Source organism: Solanum tuberosum, unplaced genomic scaffold, assembly GCF_000226075.1.
Source record: "Solanum tuberosum cultivar DM 1-3 516 R44 unplaced genomic scaffold, SolTub_3.0 scf00026, whole genome shotgun sequence".
Classification (NCBI taxonomy): Eukaryota; Viridiplantae; Streptophyta; class Magnoliopsida; order Solanales; family Solanaceae; genus Solanum; species Solanum tuberosum.
The window spans coordinates 2,334,397-2,350,720 of NW_006238952.1; the positions used below are offsets into that span (position 1 = coordinate 2,334,397).

Consider the following 16,324-nt stretch of genomic DNA (forward strand, 5'->3'; position numbering starts at 1 on the left):
CGAGCAAGATTGGGAGAGGGAGGAGAGAGGCGAGAGATAGAATGCAGAGAGTGGGAGAGAGGTGAATTGTATATGTATATCAGTTAGATAATTGTATATTATACATATGCATTTGTATATATGGCAAGCGAGATTGGGAGAGGGAGGAGAGAGACGAGCGAGAGAGGGCAGAGAGTGGGAGAGAGGTGAATTCTATATGTATATCGGTTAGATAATTGTATATTATACATATGTATTTGCATATTCTGGCGAATTATACATATACAAACGTGACTAATTATACAAATTCGAAGTCAGCCCACGTAATTAATGTATAATGTTAGTCGCGAGTGATAATTATAACAAACTATAGCTATGATGAGTAATTAAATAGTATAAATTTGCTTAACCGCATAATTTTCCTAATAAATAATTATTGGACTAACGTGACTTGTTCGATTTTTTCTATTTAAATATGTTGACTCCATGGAGTCTTCTTCTTTTAGCCTTTTCAAGGAAACATCGTGCATAGGATTTTTTTTTTTTTTTTTTTTACAAGAGTGTGTCCAATTGCGGAGAATGGGAACTACTCCAATAAAGGGGGCGTAAACTTCAATTGCCGACATGCTTATTGGGTCGTTCCGCCAATCACTCAAGTACTATAAAAAGCCACCACACATATGTGGTGTATATAAAATGTTTGTGCTTTTATTAATTGAAGGACTCGTTTCGTTGAAAATAAATTATCTCAAAATAATTAATTTTGGATGAGTTATTTTACTTTATGTATGAGATAACTTATTTTATCACTATAACAATTAAAAATGGGATAAAATATTTTTATATTTTATAACATAATTATTATATCTTATATCTCACACCAAAAGATTTCTAAAAGTATAACGACCATGTTTTGTTAAAATTTAAAATTTTAAAGACAATTATGACGCTTTTCGTTATTAATGTGAAAAACGTATACTCCATCTATTTCAAAGAATCTCTTACTTTTATTTGTAGTCTATTAAAAAATAACTACTTTTTTTATTTGATAATTCTTTAACTTTCACCTGACATGTTTAAGATCACAAAATTAAATGATATTTTAATACAACTACCATGATTAAAAGTATTACATATTTATTTTCTAAACTTTATATCAAATAAATTGAAATCGAGGTCAAACAACCAAAAGTAAAGTTTGAGAAAGTGTGTGGAACCATAAAAGAAAAATTGCAGATAGTGATAGGTATTTTATCTCAAGCTTCAAGTCCTAAATACGAAATCACTTTAGTAAAAAGTATTTTACTTCTCAAACTAAGAGGGTATTTAGATGGACTTAAAAGTTGACCAAACCTATTTTTTAAGTCAGTTTTTTATTTCTAAAAGTTTTTGGCAATATATAAAAATAACTTAAAATAAGTAAAAAATGACTTAAAATAAGTTAGGAAATGTTTGACAAGTTAAAAAATAATTTAAATAAATTAAAAAATGACTTAAAATAAGTTAAAAATTAAAAATAGTTTTCCCTATTTTTTATTTTTTTAATTTAAAAACTATTTTTTCTAAGTTAATCCAAATGGGCTCTAAAGCTTTTTAGTATGAATACGAATTAATCGAGTGTTAGACGAAATGTAAAGCGCGTGGGCTAGCAAGCATTACACATTGCGCATTGTGGAAAAAATCAAAATGATACGAATCCGAAGATGACCTCACGTACCTGACGTCATGAAATTTGTGAATGGAGGGACGGACGCATTTATATTCTCATTCAGCAGTAGGCAGCAACCAGCCAGGGAGAAAAAATACACACAGAAAACATTGACATAACAGATCGAATACACATTATATTATATTAATGAGAGAATAAAGAGAAGTAATTGCACTAGCAGTATTGACAATTAATCAGCTAGCCGGCTTGAATGCTACTTATGGACGGAGAAAAGAAGAGGAAGAGAACAGCAATCGGCGCCGGAGATCGGAGTAAGGATGAGGTAGAAGCTACTGTGAAGGAGGAGGAGCCGCCGTCAGAGGCGGAGGTTGACGAGTTCTTCGCGATCTTACGGAGGATGCATGTGGCGGTGAAATATCTCCAGAGAAATGCTCAGATTCGGCCGGAAAACCTTAACGCATCGCCGGCCGGTGCTAACGGTGTCGCAGCTGGACGGAAGAGAGAACGGGGAATCGTGAGAAAAGGTGATTTGGACCTCAACACTCTGCCGGACGGCGGAGACTAATTAACGCAGTTTAAGCATAGGTTAATTACATAAATGCACCCTTAATTATCGTAGATTCTTAAGATTGATCTGCTGTACAGATTAATTAATTAAAGCCTTTTTTTATATATATTTCTCCGGTAAACGGTTTGCTCTTTGTGATTTTCTTTAATAAATTTAATTTATTTTATCATTAGATGTTTCATGCTTGCAGCGCATACATAATCTTTTCATACCATTTGATTTCTTTGGAATATGTTATTATAATTTATAAGTGTATAATTTTTAGATATATAAACTTTCATGTCTAAATTTAAAATCAAAAATAAAAAATTTGACTCTCGATCCAAACCGCATGACAAAGTAATATGATCAGAAATAGAGTTCTACAATAAAAACTAGAGTTGTCAATATGGGCTAGCCTACCCCATCCGGGCTAATCCATATAGGCTTTGACATTTTATGGGTCAGGCTAGGCTAGTATATTTATTAAGTTTTTTTTCAAGTATAAGTATAAATATCTAAATAGAAATATTAACCTAACTGTTTTGCAATGATCACAATAAAACACAAAAAATATGACAATATTCCAACCATAAAAATGTCAAAAATAAACTCCTTAAAAAATCATGAAACTAATGGCGTATCTAATACTTCATGAAACCTATGGCGTATCTAACACTTCATGATTATCTTCATCAAGCATATCTGAATCAACTTGTGAGAAGGTTGTCTCAACATCTTCATTTTCATATGCAATTTATATGCGGTTTCAATTAGTAAAATATTAAAAAAATAACTAAATTGAGAATTATAATATTTAAATGTACACAAAAATATATTACCAGTTTGAGAAAAACCAAGTAACCAGTTTCGAGTAGCAACAAGTGTTTGGACATTTTCATGGTGGATGCAACTTCTATACTTAGTGAATTTCCTAAAAAACTTTAAATAGATTTTGAGTTTGGATCTCTTTAATTTTAAATTTAATATTATATTACATTTTTTAATTAATTTGTATTAGCCGACGGGCCGGCCCTACCTATATTTCTCAAGCCCCACAAATCAGCAGGCTTACTCAGGCCGGGCTAAAAAGTCCTTTTTTAAAATGGGCTCCAATTTTTTTAGCCCAGCCCTATTAAATCCCGGGTTAGGCCAGGTCGCCCCAACAGACCTAGCCCATATTGACGGCTCTAATAAAAACCAACCGTGGAAATTACAAATTGAGTTCTTTTCATGTGGAATTCAATAGTTTAGAATATATATTATGAAAAGGGGTTTAAAATATAATTTAAGTAAACAGAAGAGCTTTTGGCCAAAAACATGTATAAATTATATCCAATTTAAATTACATTCTTAAATTATTATTTTTAACAAAAAGCATCCGTCAATTATTTAAAATTTGATAACTTTCATCATTTTGTTCAAATTTGTCAAAAATTAACAAATTCTTCACAAAAACATGTACGATTCACACTACTCTCAACAAAACTCCTTAAATCACCCCAATAAACCTATTATGTTCATTCTACATACATCAAAAATAATATTGTGAATTTTTTTAGCAATAACGTTTTAAATTGTCTTCCTTTTAATTAGCAATTTTGTTTTTATTTACTTTTCATTTGATTTAATATCAAAGAATTATCAGTTGAAATGTTTTCTTCTCACTGAATCTGTAAAAAGTGGTGTCGATCGGATATTTTTACTTCTAATAATGAAAAACGAAACCCATGTACTATAGATCAAAATCAGCTAAATCTTGATCACCTCAACTATCAATTTGCCCCAGAAAATTTGATATTTTGACTTTGCAAGGTGAAGATGGTATGAAATTAAACTCCAACTCCACTCAGTTGGTAAAGGAGAAGAGCAGATCATGTCTCCTCGTAGACTCACACCGTTCTAACATTGTTTTTTTTAACAGCAAACAAGAGTTTCAAAATAAAAAAAAATAAAAAAATTGGATGCTTTTTCATACATGTAATAAATTATAGATTTTTTTTTTTGAGTGTAGTATGAATTGCATATGTTTTTGTGTGGAATTCGCTAATTTTTTGACAAAATTTTATAGAGGGATAAAAGTTGTTAAGTTTTAAATATTTGGAGGATATTTTTTTGTTAAGAAGGATAATTTAAGAATGTAGTTTAAGTTGGGGTATAGTTTAAGGATGTTTTTAGCCAAAAACTCTAAACAAAATTTTATTTTATTAATTTTTATTCTTCTTTAATAATTATTTAACTCATTATTTGATTGAGTCAAAATTGTCCTTATTTTACACAAAATTTAACCGGTGACTAATAAGAACATATTTGAACTGACATGCATATATTAAGGTATGTTCATTCCAATTTACTTTCTAACTAAATATATGTAATTACTTGTGTATCTCTATTATTGATTGATAAAAGTTTTTTTAATTTTTACCCTTTTTTTTCTTGTATCTAATTTTATATATGGAAGTGGGAATTAGGAGCCAATAGTGGACAAAGTAAAGATGACTAGAAGTTTATTCTTCCAAGTTGTTGATCCCGTTGTACTAGTTTTAAAAGATTATTGTTTTTTAAACTAACCTAAACAAGTTTATTAATTCTACTAATTAATTGAAATATATATTTTTAAAAAACTTTACTTTTGAGTTTTGTGTGTATATTTAAGTTGTCTTTGTCTCAGTAGTTGTTTCAGTACTATAGCATGAGAAGAAGAATAAAAGATAGTTGAAAAAGTAGAAGGAATCTATATATTTTTTTTCATTTTCAAGTCTTACTAATCAACATATGGTAACCAATTAGTTTTGAAGACTCTATTAGTGTGAGGGATAAGAATAGATAATTGTAGGATAAAAAAAGTAGTCCTGAAATAATATTTTGATTTCTTGTTTGGTTGTCATGTTTGAAATAATTTATTACCCATTTATACATAGTGATGGAATAAATTATCTCATATATATGATGGGATAAGTTATCTCAGAATAACTAATCCAAGACAATTAATCTTGGATAACCTGTTCCCAACCAAACGAAACTTTAATACTTAATGAACCACTCTTCGTATACTCTTCCACTACCATTCTATTACCTCAAATCGTAACACTTAGGACTTTGAAAATCTGTTTATTTTGAATAATATTTTTTCTAATGAAAATGCTTTCACAAAAAGTATTTTGAAGAGTAGCATATTATGTCTGATTAATATATTTTAAAAACACTTTTATCAATAGAACAATACTTTGTGCTTGATTTATGCCTCAAAAGTGCTCTCGAGTATTTTTTTATTTTTCTAGAAACGTGATCACATTACACAGAAAATAATCCAAACATAATTATGGAATTTCTTAAACGGTGAATGCATATGTGAAATTGCAATGTATATTTCTAAGAAACGCTAATGAAATTACCTAAACGTAAAATTTTTAGTTATAAATAATTAAAGTGATTATTGACACGAGGGTAAGCACGTGGTTTGACTGTTTGACTAATTAACCTCACGTAATGTAACAAAATATTCTGCCAATAATGTTGGGAGATTTTCTATGAATTTTCTGTCCGGAAATAAGGAAAAAAGGTAAAAATAGCGAGATTTTACTTAATTATAAAAGATATAGTGGTATTTTGATTTTAGAATATATCAAAATATATTGAGTTTGTGCACATAAATGTGTATTTATTGTAGCAGGAGTGTTATACTTTATTCATGTGCATAATAATACTGAAAATACATTAAATTCTACACTTAATATACGTATCCATGCGTATACAATGTCTTTGTCTAACTATATCCGTGTGAATATCAAGTGTATCCATGCATATCTGATATAAAACTTCAAACTATTACTATGTTATTTAATTTTTTTAAAATTACTACTATTTCAGATAAATATAGGATTTTAATTTCCCACTGTTCGGTAATTTTTCCATATAGATATAATACTGGGGCTTCATTTCCTTTTTACAGTTATGGAGTGAAGTAAAAGGCCTCGGCCTTGTGAAGTTTTTTTAGGCCCATGACCATGAGGCTTATATTGTGAAGATCTAAAACTGATTTCAACCAGCCATCTTATCCCTAACTTTGTGATTTATATCTGGATCATTTATGTAACGATAAGGTTATATGTGAGTCACCTATATATCGGGGATGTATATCAGATCTAAATCGCATAACTGGGGTATATAGGCCCTTGTCCCTAAAAAAAAAAAGAATTGTCAACTGAGTTGGACACTAAAATGATAAGATAAAATAATCTCATAAAATTTCTTGAAATTATTATTTTTATCCCACCAATCAAACGATTCTAAAATTTGTCTTAGCCCAACATTTTTGTCCTCAAAAGTCAAATTTTCAAATCAGTAACTTCATTTGGTGTAGAAGCATAATTTCAACACAGCAAAATGTCTTCTCAATTTCTTATCACTTTACCTTGATTATAACATGGATCGTTTTAAGTCGTCAATTATTTATTCAAAAAAAAATATTTAAAGTATGTAGCAGTAAGTGTTGATTAAAGAGACGTAGTGGGATGGGTGCTTTAATTTCTTTAATGGAATAATATAATCATAATAATAATAACGTGGATGTACCATGTTTTATATTTGAATAAAATCTGTTGACTCATCGAGTCTTTGTCTTTATTTTTTTCCCGAGAATATCGGTCATTTGTTAATATTGAAGAAAAATAAAAAAAATAAAAAGAAGTGCGACCACTGAAAAATAATAAAACAAGCCCGAATTAAAGGAGCGTAAAGTTCAATCGAGTAGAAATATAAACAATTGAACATGTATTTTGATAATAAATTATAAGTACAAAATACTCTATCGATTAATCGTTAAATATTGATATTTGATTTGACATACTTCTTAAAAAATAATAAGTAAAGTCCCCACTATATACATATATAGACTTAGTCAATGACACACGTCCTTGGGGCCAATGAACCTTACTACGGGTCGACAACCAGACAACGTGTGCATGCATCACTTCTAACACAAACTTTGAACCCAACACGATGTGCGGGGCATACTAGACACAACACAACATGCGTTGCTCTTCCGATCATTGAATCTTACCTCTAAATTGAGCCATTTTCAAAGTGGACAAGCTACTAAACATAAAAGACAACTCTTTCCTAGGCTCTCATTGATGTCTCCGAACTTCTTGATTTTGAACTGATTTTCTTTTGGAGTATGAACAAAATACACTTTTTATAGGGATTCCATCGATTCTTATTATCAACTAATATGTGCAATTGTCGCTCACATGAAACCTTTGTTCTTTTTGACATTTAAAGTTCTCATTCAAAGTATTTGTTACTATCACCAAACTTCGCATTGACCGTCGCTTCGCATATCCGTGTATATAGTTATGTAGAGATATTACAATTTGCTAAATATTTGACGAAAATAAAAAAGTGTTCACATTTGATAAACTTTAAAAGCATACTATTTTAATCCAATATGAAAACATAAGGGACTAATTTTGTCATTCTCTCCAAGTTAATGTACCAAAAAGGAGCTGTTGTGTGACGCGCAGAAGGAAGCGCGTGGATGAACTTTACAAGTTGCGCATTGTTGAAGCATCAAAAAATCAAAATCAAAATCAAAATGATAATGCCCATTTACCATGAGATCATATTCCTGACATCAGCAAATTTGTGAATCGGTGGAACGCATTAATAATTAATCAACAACCATATATGGAGAATAGACTTCATAGACAATTCTAGAGAGGAGAGAATAAAATTAACGACAACGGCGAGGCTACACTGATGGACCGGCACAAGAAGCGGAAGAGAACAGAGAACGGCGTCGATCGGAGCAGGCATGAGAGAGAAAGCTCTGTGAAGGAGAACACCGCAGTATCGAAGCCGCCGCCGCCATCGGAGGCGGAGGTTAACGAGTTCTTCGCTATCTTACGGAGGATGAACGTAGCAGTGAAATATCTTCAGAAAAATGCTCAGATCGATGAAGTAGAAGGTAGCCATAAGAGAGTTGATTTGGATCTGAATACTCTGCCGGAAAGTGGAGATTAACGCCGACGAAGCTCCTAAGTGACCGAATTTTAGACGGTGACGGTCCGTCTTGTACTCTGTACAGGTTAAGTACTTGCTCTTTATAACTGACAACGAATTTGCAATCGCTTTTTTGGAGAATTATAGCGGCTACTATTTTGTTAGGTTTTTAACTTTGTAACAAAAAACTCCAACATGTTTAAATTTGCATCAATAAATTATCTTTAGTATTTTACTTATATAATAATAAATAAATAAATAAATAAATAAAAATATATATAATTACCGTCAAACGAACAGATTGGGATATTATGCTCTAATTTTATTTTTTAATTCATAAGTGTAACCAGATTTAATACTTCAAAAATTTTACTTAATTTAATCCATTCTTGTCACTCTACTTGGCTATTTAGCAATTTTCTGTCAAGTAATGTTTAGCAATTTCATTTGTATATTTTATAAATTAAAATTGTTTTTTTCAACTACGCACAAGATATATTAAGAAATTGAATACAAAATGGTAGAATTAGATTCATAATACTAAGAAATAATTAAATATAAATTCCCTGTGCAAGAATAAATTGTATAGTTATAAAATTGGGGAATAAGGCATAACACTCATTGCTCTTTTTAAAATTTTGTTTCTTGAATAAATTAGGCTAAACTTTTTGACTTTTAACACATGTTAGCTTGGGAAGAAGAGTAAGGAAAGTGATATGCAGCGAAAAGGAAATGAAAATAATTATCCTTGTCCATTTATTTAGACTTAGCGAAAAGAAAAAAGATTATATATGTTCTAATCAATCATGTTAAAATGTTTACATTTTTTTTTATCAAACAAATAGAAAATAACAGCTAACTTATAAAATTAATTGAGATACACGCAAGTAAGTTTGAATACTATAATTATTTCAATTTGTTTGTCCCAGTTTTCTTTATAGTTTATTTAAAAAAGAAGTTCCTTTTTTGATAATTTTATAATCTCAATTTTTCATTTAAAATGATAAGATTAAAGAGGTAAAAAGGAACGTGATACATATGCACATCAAGAGTCAGACCATGGCAAATCACACTTCAACAACTCAATGTTTATTACTTTAGTTTCTGATTATTAGATACATATATCAAACTTTTGGTTATGAATGAAAATTTGCAGTTTAACAAGAAAAAAAGAAAGACATATCATCTTTAATTTAAGACCTTAAAGTTTAATATATATATAACCTTTTTGACACTCCGTGTCAGATTAAAACTTGACAAAAATTTAACTGAAGAATTTGAGCAAATAACCAAGCAGAGGTGCGAAGCAATTGAGATGCATATAGAATAGATGGTAGTGTTTAGAGTTTACTTTTACCAAATAAATTAGGCTCAAAAGATGGGCCCCTCTAAGGCCCAAGCCCATGAGCACACATGACCAATTGAATTAGTGGGTTGTATTGCAGGGAGTCTATGTCTAGTTCCAGTCCCTGTCCATTAGCCCAGTTAACCGATGTATGGTACATTTTGGGGGTCATTGACACAAATATCCTATTTTGGGGTAAGTGTTTAATTTTTCCCTTTCAAATTTGTGGTGTTTAGTTGTTTACCAGCTAATTCGATTCGATTTTGTTTTGTTCACACATAGCTTTCGATAGAAAAAGGCGGAAGTAAAAGCGGGTCATAGTCTATATTTCAGAAAAATATCTTGTAATAACAAAACTATCTGTGGAGTCTCTATAGACTAGAGTGAGCAACAACTAACTTCAGCCTTAAGGTGTTGAAATATCCAATGAAAGAAATATTCAATGGAACTATCTATAGCTATGGAACGCAATTACCCAAACTATTATTATAAAGTCTTATTATTTTTGTTATTTTTGAAATTTTTCTCTAAAATTTACTTATAATCTTCCTTTCGATTCTGTAATTTTTTTTCTTTCAAATTTAACAAATAAAACTTAAGGTATTATCATACAGTTTCATAACAATAACTAGTTTTGAAAGACAAGGCCAAAAAATGATGCATGAGAGACGTTTCTACTAAAACAATCACAATTTGGAAAATGACATTTTTCCAACTAATTTAAGAGTCACAAACTTGGAAAAATGGACACCAACTATTTTTTACCATATATTATTCCTTCTTGCCTTAAATTATTGAGGTAATAAAAAATCACTAGAATTAGAAGAGTTCCGAAATAGGAGCAAACTTCAAATGTTGCTATCTATAAGTTTCAATCATATCGCAAACAGGGGCGTAGTCGTCATTCGATTTTGGAGAGAACTCACTAATTTTGAATCAAATCTTATATTTTTATATCAATTTCATCTAATATGTAAAAAATAATATATATCAACAATCTAACTAACATAAATAATTGCACTTCATTATTTATAATTTAAATATCATGAAGGATAAAAGAGGAAAATTTAAAGGTGGACGAACAAACAAAAATAGTAGATATTTAAATGGTGGGCCGTCGCTGCCCATCAAGGATCATAGCATGGCCCTAATGATAATGACATCCACCACAGACAATTTGACCCATAATTTCTTACATTTTTTTGTAAGAGAATTTAACTTGTGTAAATAATTTAAATTTTTTTTGTATATCTATATTCAAAAATATGATGTCCAGACATTTTGTATGAAGTTACAATTATATGTAGTTGACTTCAACCACTTTTATTTGTTTGAAGTTTAATCGTTTTTATCTGACTTAAGTCATTTTATTTGAGCTTCAATTATATGGGTGTTTGCTATTATATCGAACTCTCAGTCTGCTCTCACATGATAGCGATCCAACTAAACATTTTGATTAAACTTTGTTCATTGTAGCAATGTATGAATTTTCAATAGAAATTACTAAACTCGAGTCATATGAAATTTATGATATGAGGTCTGAATTTAAAATTCATCAAGACTATAAATTCTACTATTGTACGTTATAAATTGTCTTGAAGTAAGATACATATAAGAAAAAAATTAAAAGACAGCCACAATTTAACGACGAATTCAAAATCGGGTAAAACTTTATATATGTTGTTTGAAGTTTGGATTTTGTCAAAACTAGTTTCAACTATTGCATGTCAAAAAATGTCTCGAAGTAAAATATATGCAAAACAAATAATTAAAAATAAACACAAATTAAGTGATGCTTGGCCATATTTCATTGTTAAATTTGAAAAAAAAAATATTTTCAAAATAAAAAATAATATTTAAAAATTGAGATTGTGTTTGATCATGTTCTTTTATTTGTTTTTTTTTTTTTTTGTATGCGTGTATGTCTTGTCATGCCTCAATAGTCAGAGATACGTTATCATCTTTTATTTGCCCGTTGCTATGATTAAAAGTCCAAAATCCAAATAGCTTTTGGCAAGTCATAGATATATTGATTTCTGTAATACTATAGAATATAATATCATGATGTTGATTAATTCGATTACTATACACCTCAAGAGCCACATTAAACATTATTATTGGATAAGCTTTTTTTTAGTAAAAATTAGGCAAATGACATAATATAAGAAATAAATTACTTCCTTTCCCTACTCTTTCATTAATTACCAAAAATCCCTTTTTTTAGTGTTTTTTCGGATACATAATTATAGCAGCGCGGATACTTTAATTAATAGTGCGGATACTTTAATTAATAACGGGATACTTTAATTTATAACGGGCGGATACTTAAATTAATGGGCGGATGCATAATATAGCAGCACGGATACTTTAATTAATAACGGGCGGATACTTAATCTAATAAAGTATCCAGTTAAGTTGAATTGGGGGGAAATAAGGAATTTTTGTATTTTAGTAAAAGAGTAGGGAAATATTGAGAATAGGTAAAAAAGTGTTGTGTATTTAAGTAATTTTTCTTTTGTTTTACTTTTTGAAAAATAGAGAGGTAATTAGGAGGAGGAGCTAACCAGATGTAGATACATTATCTTAATTAATTTGGGATAAGATCTTCATTATTAGTACATTATAATAATACTATCTTTCCTTGTGATGTCTATTGAAAGGGTTACTCAGTAAAAAGTAGGTTAATTGCGAAACCTAATCATTTATCGTAATGATCTTGCGTTAATCCATCCGTTAACTAAAAGTATTGTATCAGTAGGTATCATTTAATTTTGACTGATCTCAAGGCAATGATAGATGGAAAAACTACTAAATTACACAAACATACCTAGTATTTACTTATTTTTCTTTAGTTTGAAATAGTTATATATTCTTTCATTAATTAATGTTTTTATATCAGATTTCAAGTCAAATACACATGAATACATATATTTTTGCTACTAGTTACACTCTGAAACATAGATATGTAGGAATAGAGGAGGCGAGAGAGAGGAAAAGACTCTAGCAAGATAGTAGATATGTAGGAATAGAGGAGGCGAGAGAGGAAAAGACTCTAGCAAGATAGGAACAAGGCGAGCGGAAAGAAAAGAAGAGGTGAGCGAAAAAGAAAGAGAGACGAACGAGATTTTTATTTTTAAAACGCCATTTTCTTCTATTCAAACTTTAGAGGACCAGATAATATTTTACTTTATCTGAATAACAATGGTCAGACATGAATATTTCAAATTCAAGTATTTTAACTTTGAAAAATGACTTATATTTTATAACTCCCTTTACTTGTTGGAAATTTTTATTTTTATTTTTAGCCTAATTTTTCATTTTATAAAAGTAAGTCCATCTTTTATTTATTTATATGAGATGAGCCACCAACCAGAATAAATACCCAACTACCATAACTACCCTATCTTTTTGGATAAATACCCCCTGGGTTGAGGTATTGTTTCGTTCCTATCTAAATATTTTAGAACAAAAAAATTATTTCGATAACACTAAAGTAACATGCAGAAGTTTATATATAAAAAAATATTCACATAGAAATATAATTTATTTCTCCATTATTAATTCTCCTATCAACTATCAAGTCATCCAACTTTCAAAACATACATTAATTTATTTTTGTAACCATATTATTAACGGTCCAACAATTATTATAAGAAAAAGTGATAAAGAAAAACATTAGAAATTTGCAGCATCCTAGATATAGATCGTCGGTGGAATGGCATCGACAATAATACTCCTTTCATGTCAATTATTTCTACTTTTATATACTATTTTTAAAAAATATTTTAATTATTATTTATAATGACTTATGATGTTTTTATGTGGATTTTATCAAAAAGAATTCTTTAAAAAAAACTAATTCTGAATTTAGAGTTAATTTATTTTTAAAAATTTACCTCTCAAAATTATAATAATGAGATAAACAGTGAGTTCCTGGGTAATGGAGCCACATAAGCTTTTGTCGGTGGAGTTCAAAATTGGGCCAATGTATGCACCCTTTCTCACTTATTTTGATGCCATTTTCTTTAAAATAGAGTTCTCGTGAGTCATGATTCTCAATTGCTCTTTTCTTTTTTTTTTCTTTTGGTATTTGATATCTGTAATGAGATTTAATAGAACACAAATTCATGTATCGTGAGATTTTATTTTGGAGGTGACCTAGAATTTTTTTCATGTCGTAGAGATTTTAACTTGAAATTTTTGATTAAGAATAAATGAATTACAATTATTTTGTCACATCCTATGATCAGGGACGTGGCTACCCTATAGTGATGGTGTCCAATTCAGAAAATAATATCGTATATATAAGTAAAATGATATACAAAATAGAAAATAACATATTTTAGACATTTTGAATAAAACATGATGTTGTAGCCCAACAGTTTTAGATGCCTTGAAAGAGCCCTAAGTGTTCATGTGTTTCAATCTCACCAATAACAATTTTTTTCCTCATCTTTTTTAAACATCATTTGTGAAATTTCTAGCTATGTCTCTGCCTATATTAATATCTTATTTGCTTTTACAGAGTACCTTGCACCTGTGAATTACTGCACTCGAGTAGGATCCCTTAATTAAATGAAAGTAGTTGTCTGTGATATTTCTTTAAAAATCAGCCGTTGTACTTTTTTGGTCTAAAAAAGAATAGCCTAATTTGATTTGATATGAAATTTTAAAAAATAAATCAGATTTTTTAATTTTGTGATTCTAAATCAAAATTACATCAAATGTATTAAAATATTTTTTAATTGTGTGAATTTAAACATGTTATGAAAAAATATTAAAATTAAAATGTTATAAAAAAAAACGATAATCATTCTCTTTTAAATTGATTAAAGCAAAAGTGGGTCTTTTTTTAATTTAATGGAGTGAGTAGTACTTCTTTTGTTTTTTGCTTTTTCCTTAACCTTTGTTTGTTGCGTATGTATTTAATACTTATCATTTTTTGCATCATACGACGTGTTTTGTGGGTAATCACTGAAATTCATTCAAATGTATCAACGGCTAAACTTAATCGTGATGAAAATAAAAGGTTTTAAAAGGCTAAAAATTCCGTGAGTGGAGTTATTATTTAGAGTAGAAATTTGGATTCTCATTTAACTTTGAAAAACTAGCCATTAAAGTCATTATTATTTTGAGAAATATAATTTTTGATGTCTATTAGTGGATGTGACAGCTATAAATATTTAAAAATAAATAAATTAATGTTTAATCGTTGAGTTTCCAGACATTTTTTTATTTTCTTGTTCTTTAATTTCTTTTTCTTTAATTTTTTATTATTCAAATTTAATAAAATGTTGTCTCGAGTTTGAATATGCACTGCACTACATATTTAACTCGAAGTATATTTGCTTTTGCAAAGTCGAGGGTATATATATTGGTGCAAAATTAAAGTGAAGACGTTGAAGTTTGACTATTTTATCTTACTCGGAATATCTTTTTTTGGTCATTGTTATATGTATAATTAGGGGTGTTCATGGGTCGATTTGGATCGGTAATTGGTTAAAATTAAAATCAAATCAATTTAATCGGTTTTAAAATTATCAAAATCAAACCAAACCAAATATAATATACATTTATCGATTTGGTGGTTATCGATTTCGGTTTGTTTGGTTCGGTTATTCGGTTATTAACCATAACACAAAAATAAAAGAAACAATTCAATTCAAAAATGTGAAAAAAAGAGATAACAATTCATTCAAAACGAAAAATGTTAAAAATGACTTAAATTATTGAACTTTCGATCACTAAATTTACTATCAATGAAACTTTAAAATTCACTATATTGACCTAGAAGGAAGAGACAATAACATCATAGACACTCGTATACATTAAATCAATAAGATAAATGTTTCATTTTGGACATTTTTGCTTTCAATAAGTAAATTATAAAGAATTTTTAATGAAAATATGTACAAGATCTTTAAAATTGTTTATAAAAGCAACATATTAAGTATGTATATTAATAAAATATATGTATATAATTCATCGGTTTGGTTCGGTTATTTCTTCGGTTTTTTCGAATAAAACCATAATCAAACCAAATACTATCGGTTTTCAAAAATCTAAAACCAAACTCAAATAAAATTGATTTTATTTTATCGATTTGGTTCAGTTTTTCGATTTTGATCGGTTTTTTTCCAGACCGTGAACACCCTTATGTATAATATTCAATACAATATAATTGAAACGTGTTTTGAAAAGTGAACAAATTATTATTAGGAATTTATTATATCATAAAATATCAAAATTGATCTTAAAAATATTAAATCATACCAAATTAATTTAACACGATAAAATTATAAAATATTTTTAATGATCAAAAATCAAAGTTTCACAGGATACGTATCTTCTAAAATATTTCTTAATCAAGAGAGTGACAAACTCTGCAAGCATTACCACAAACTCAAACCATACAAGATTTGACTTATTAATCAATCCACAACTTGCTAGCGATTTTCCACCCTTCGATTGTTGCGTCCTACTCTTTCATTAGGTTCCAAAAAATGAGAAAATATAAGAAGTAAGGGGTCGTTTTGTGGTCAGTTAGAGTTCTACAGATATTAATATTACAAAAATTAATTTTACAAATTTAGTTATTCAATCCTCTGTTTTATATAGAATTATAAAAAGATTCTCTAATAACTTATAAATATATTAGTTATGCAAAAATAAAATAAAATTATTAACCAAAATCGTATTTAATGTTTCGAATTATATATATTACGAGCAGAAGTGAACCGAGGAATTGAAGACTTCGGATGCACCAATATTACTTTAGCTC

At 29.0% G+C, this 16,324-nt stretch overlaps 2 protein-coding genes across 2 annotated transcripts; both read left to right on the top strand.

The window, feature by feature from the left end:
* Positions 1-1,749: 1,749 nt before the first annotated feature.
* Positions 1,750-2,385, top strand: LOC102597487 (protein NIM1-INTERACTING 2). Its single transcript, XM_006341555.2, has one exon. The coding sequence runs from the start codon at positions 1,899-1,901 to the stop codon at positions 2,211-2,213; it is 315 nt and encodes a 104-aa protein (XP_006341617.1). The 5' UTR covers positions 1,750-1,898; the 3' UTR covers positions 2,214-2,385.
* A 5,406-nt stretch (positions 2,386-7,791) lies between these two features.
* On the top strand, positions 7,792-8,433 carry LOC102597802 (uncharacterized). The gene has a single exon (XM_006341556.2). The coding sequence runs from the start codon at positions 7,956-7,958 to the stop codon at positions 8,217-8,219; it is 264 nt and encodes an 87-aa protein (XP_006341618.1). The 5' UTR covers positions 7,792-7,955; the 3' UTR covers positions 8,220-8,433.
* The last annotated feature ends 7,891 nt before the right edge of the window (positions 8,434-16,324 follow it).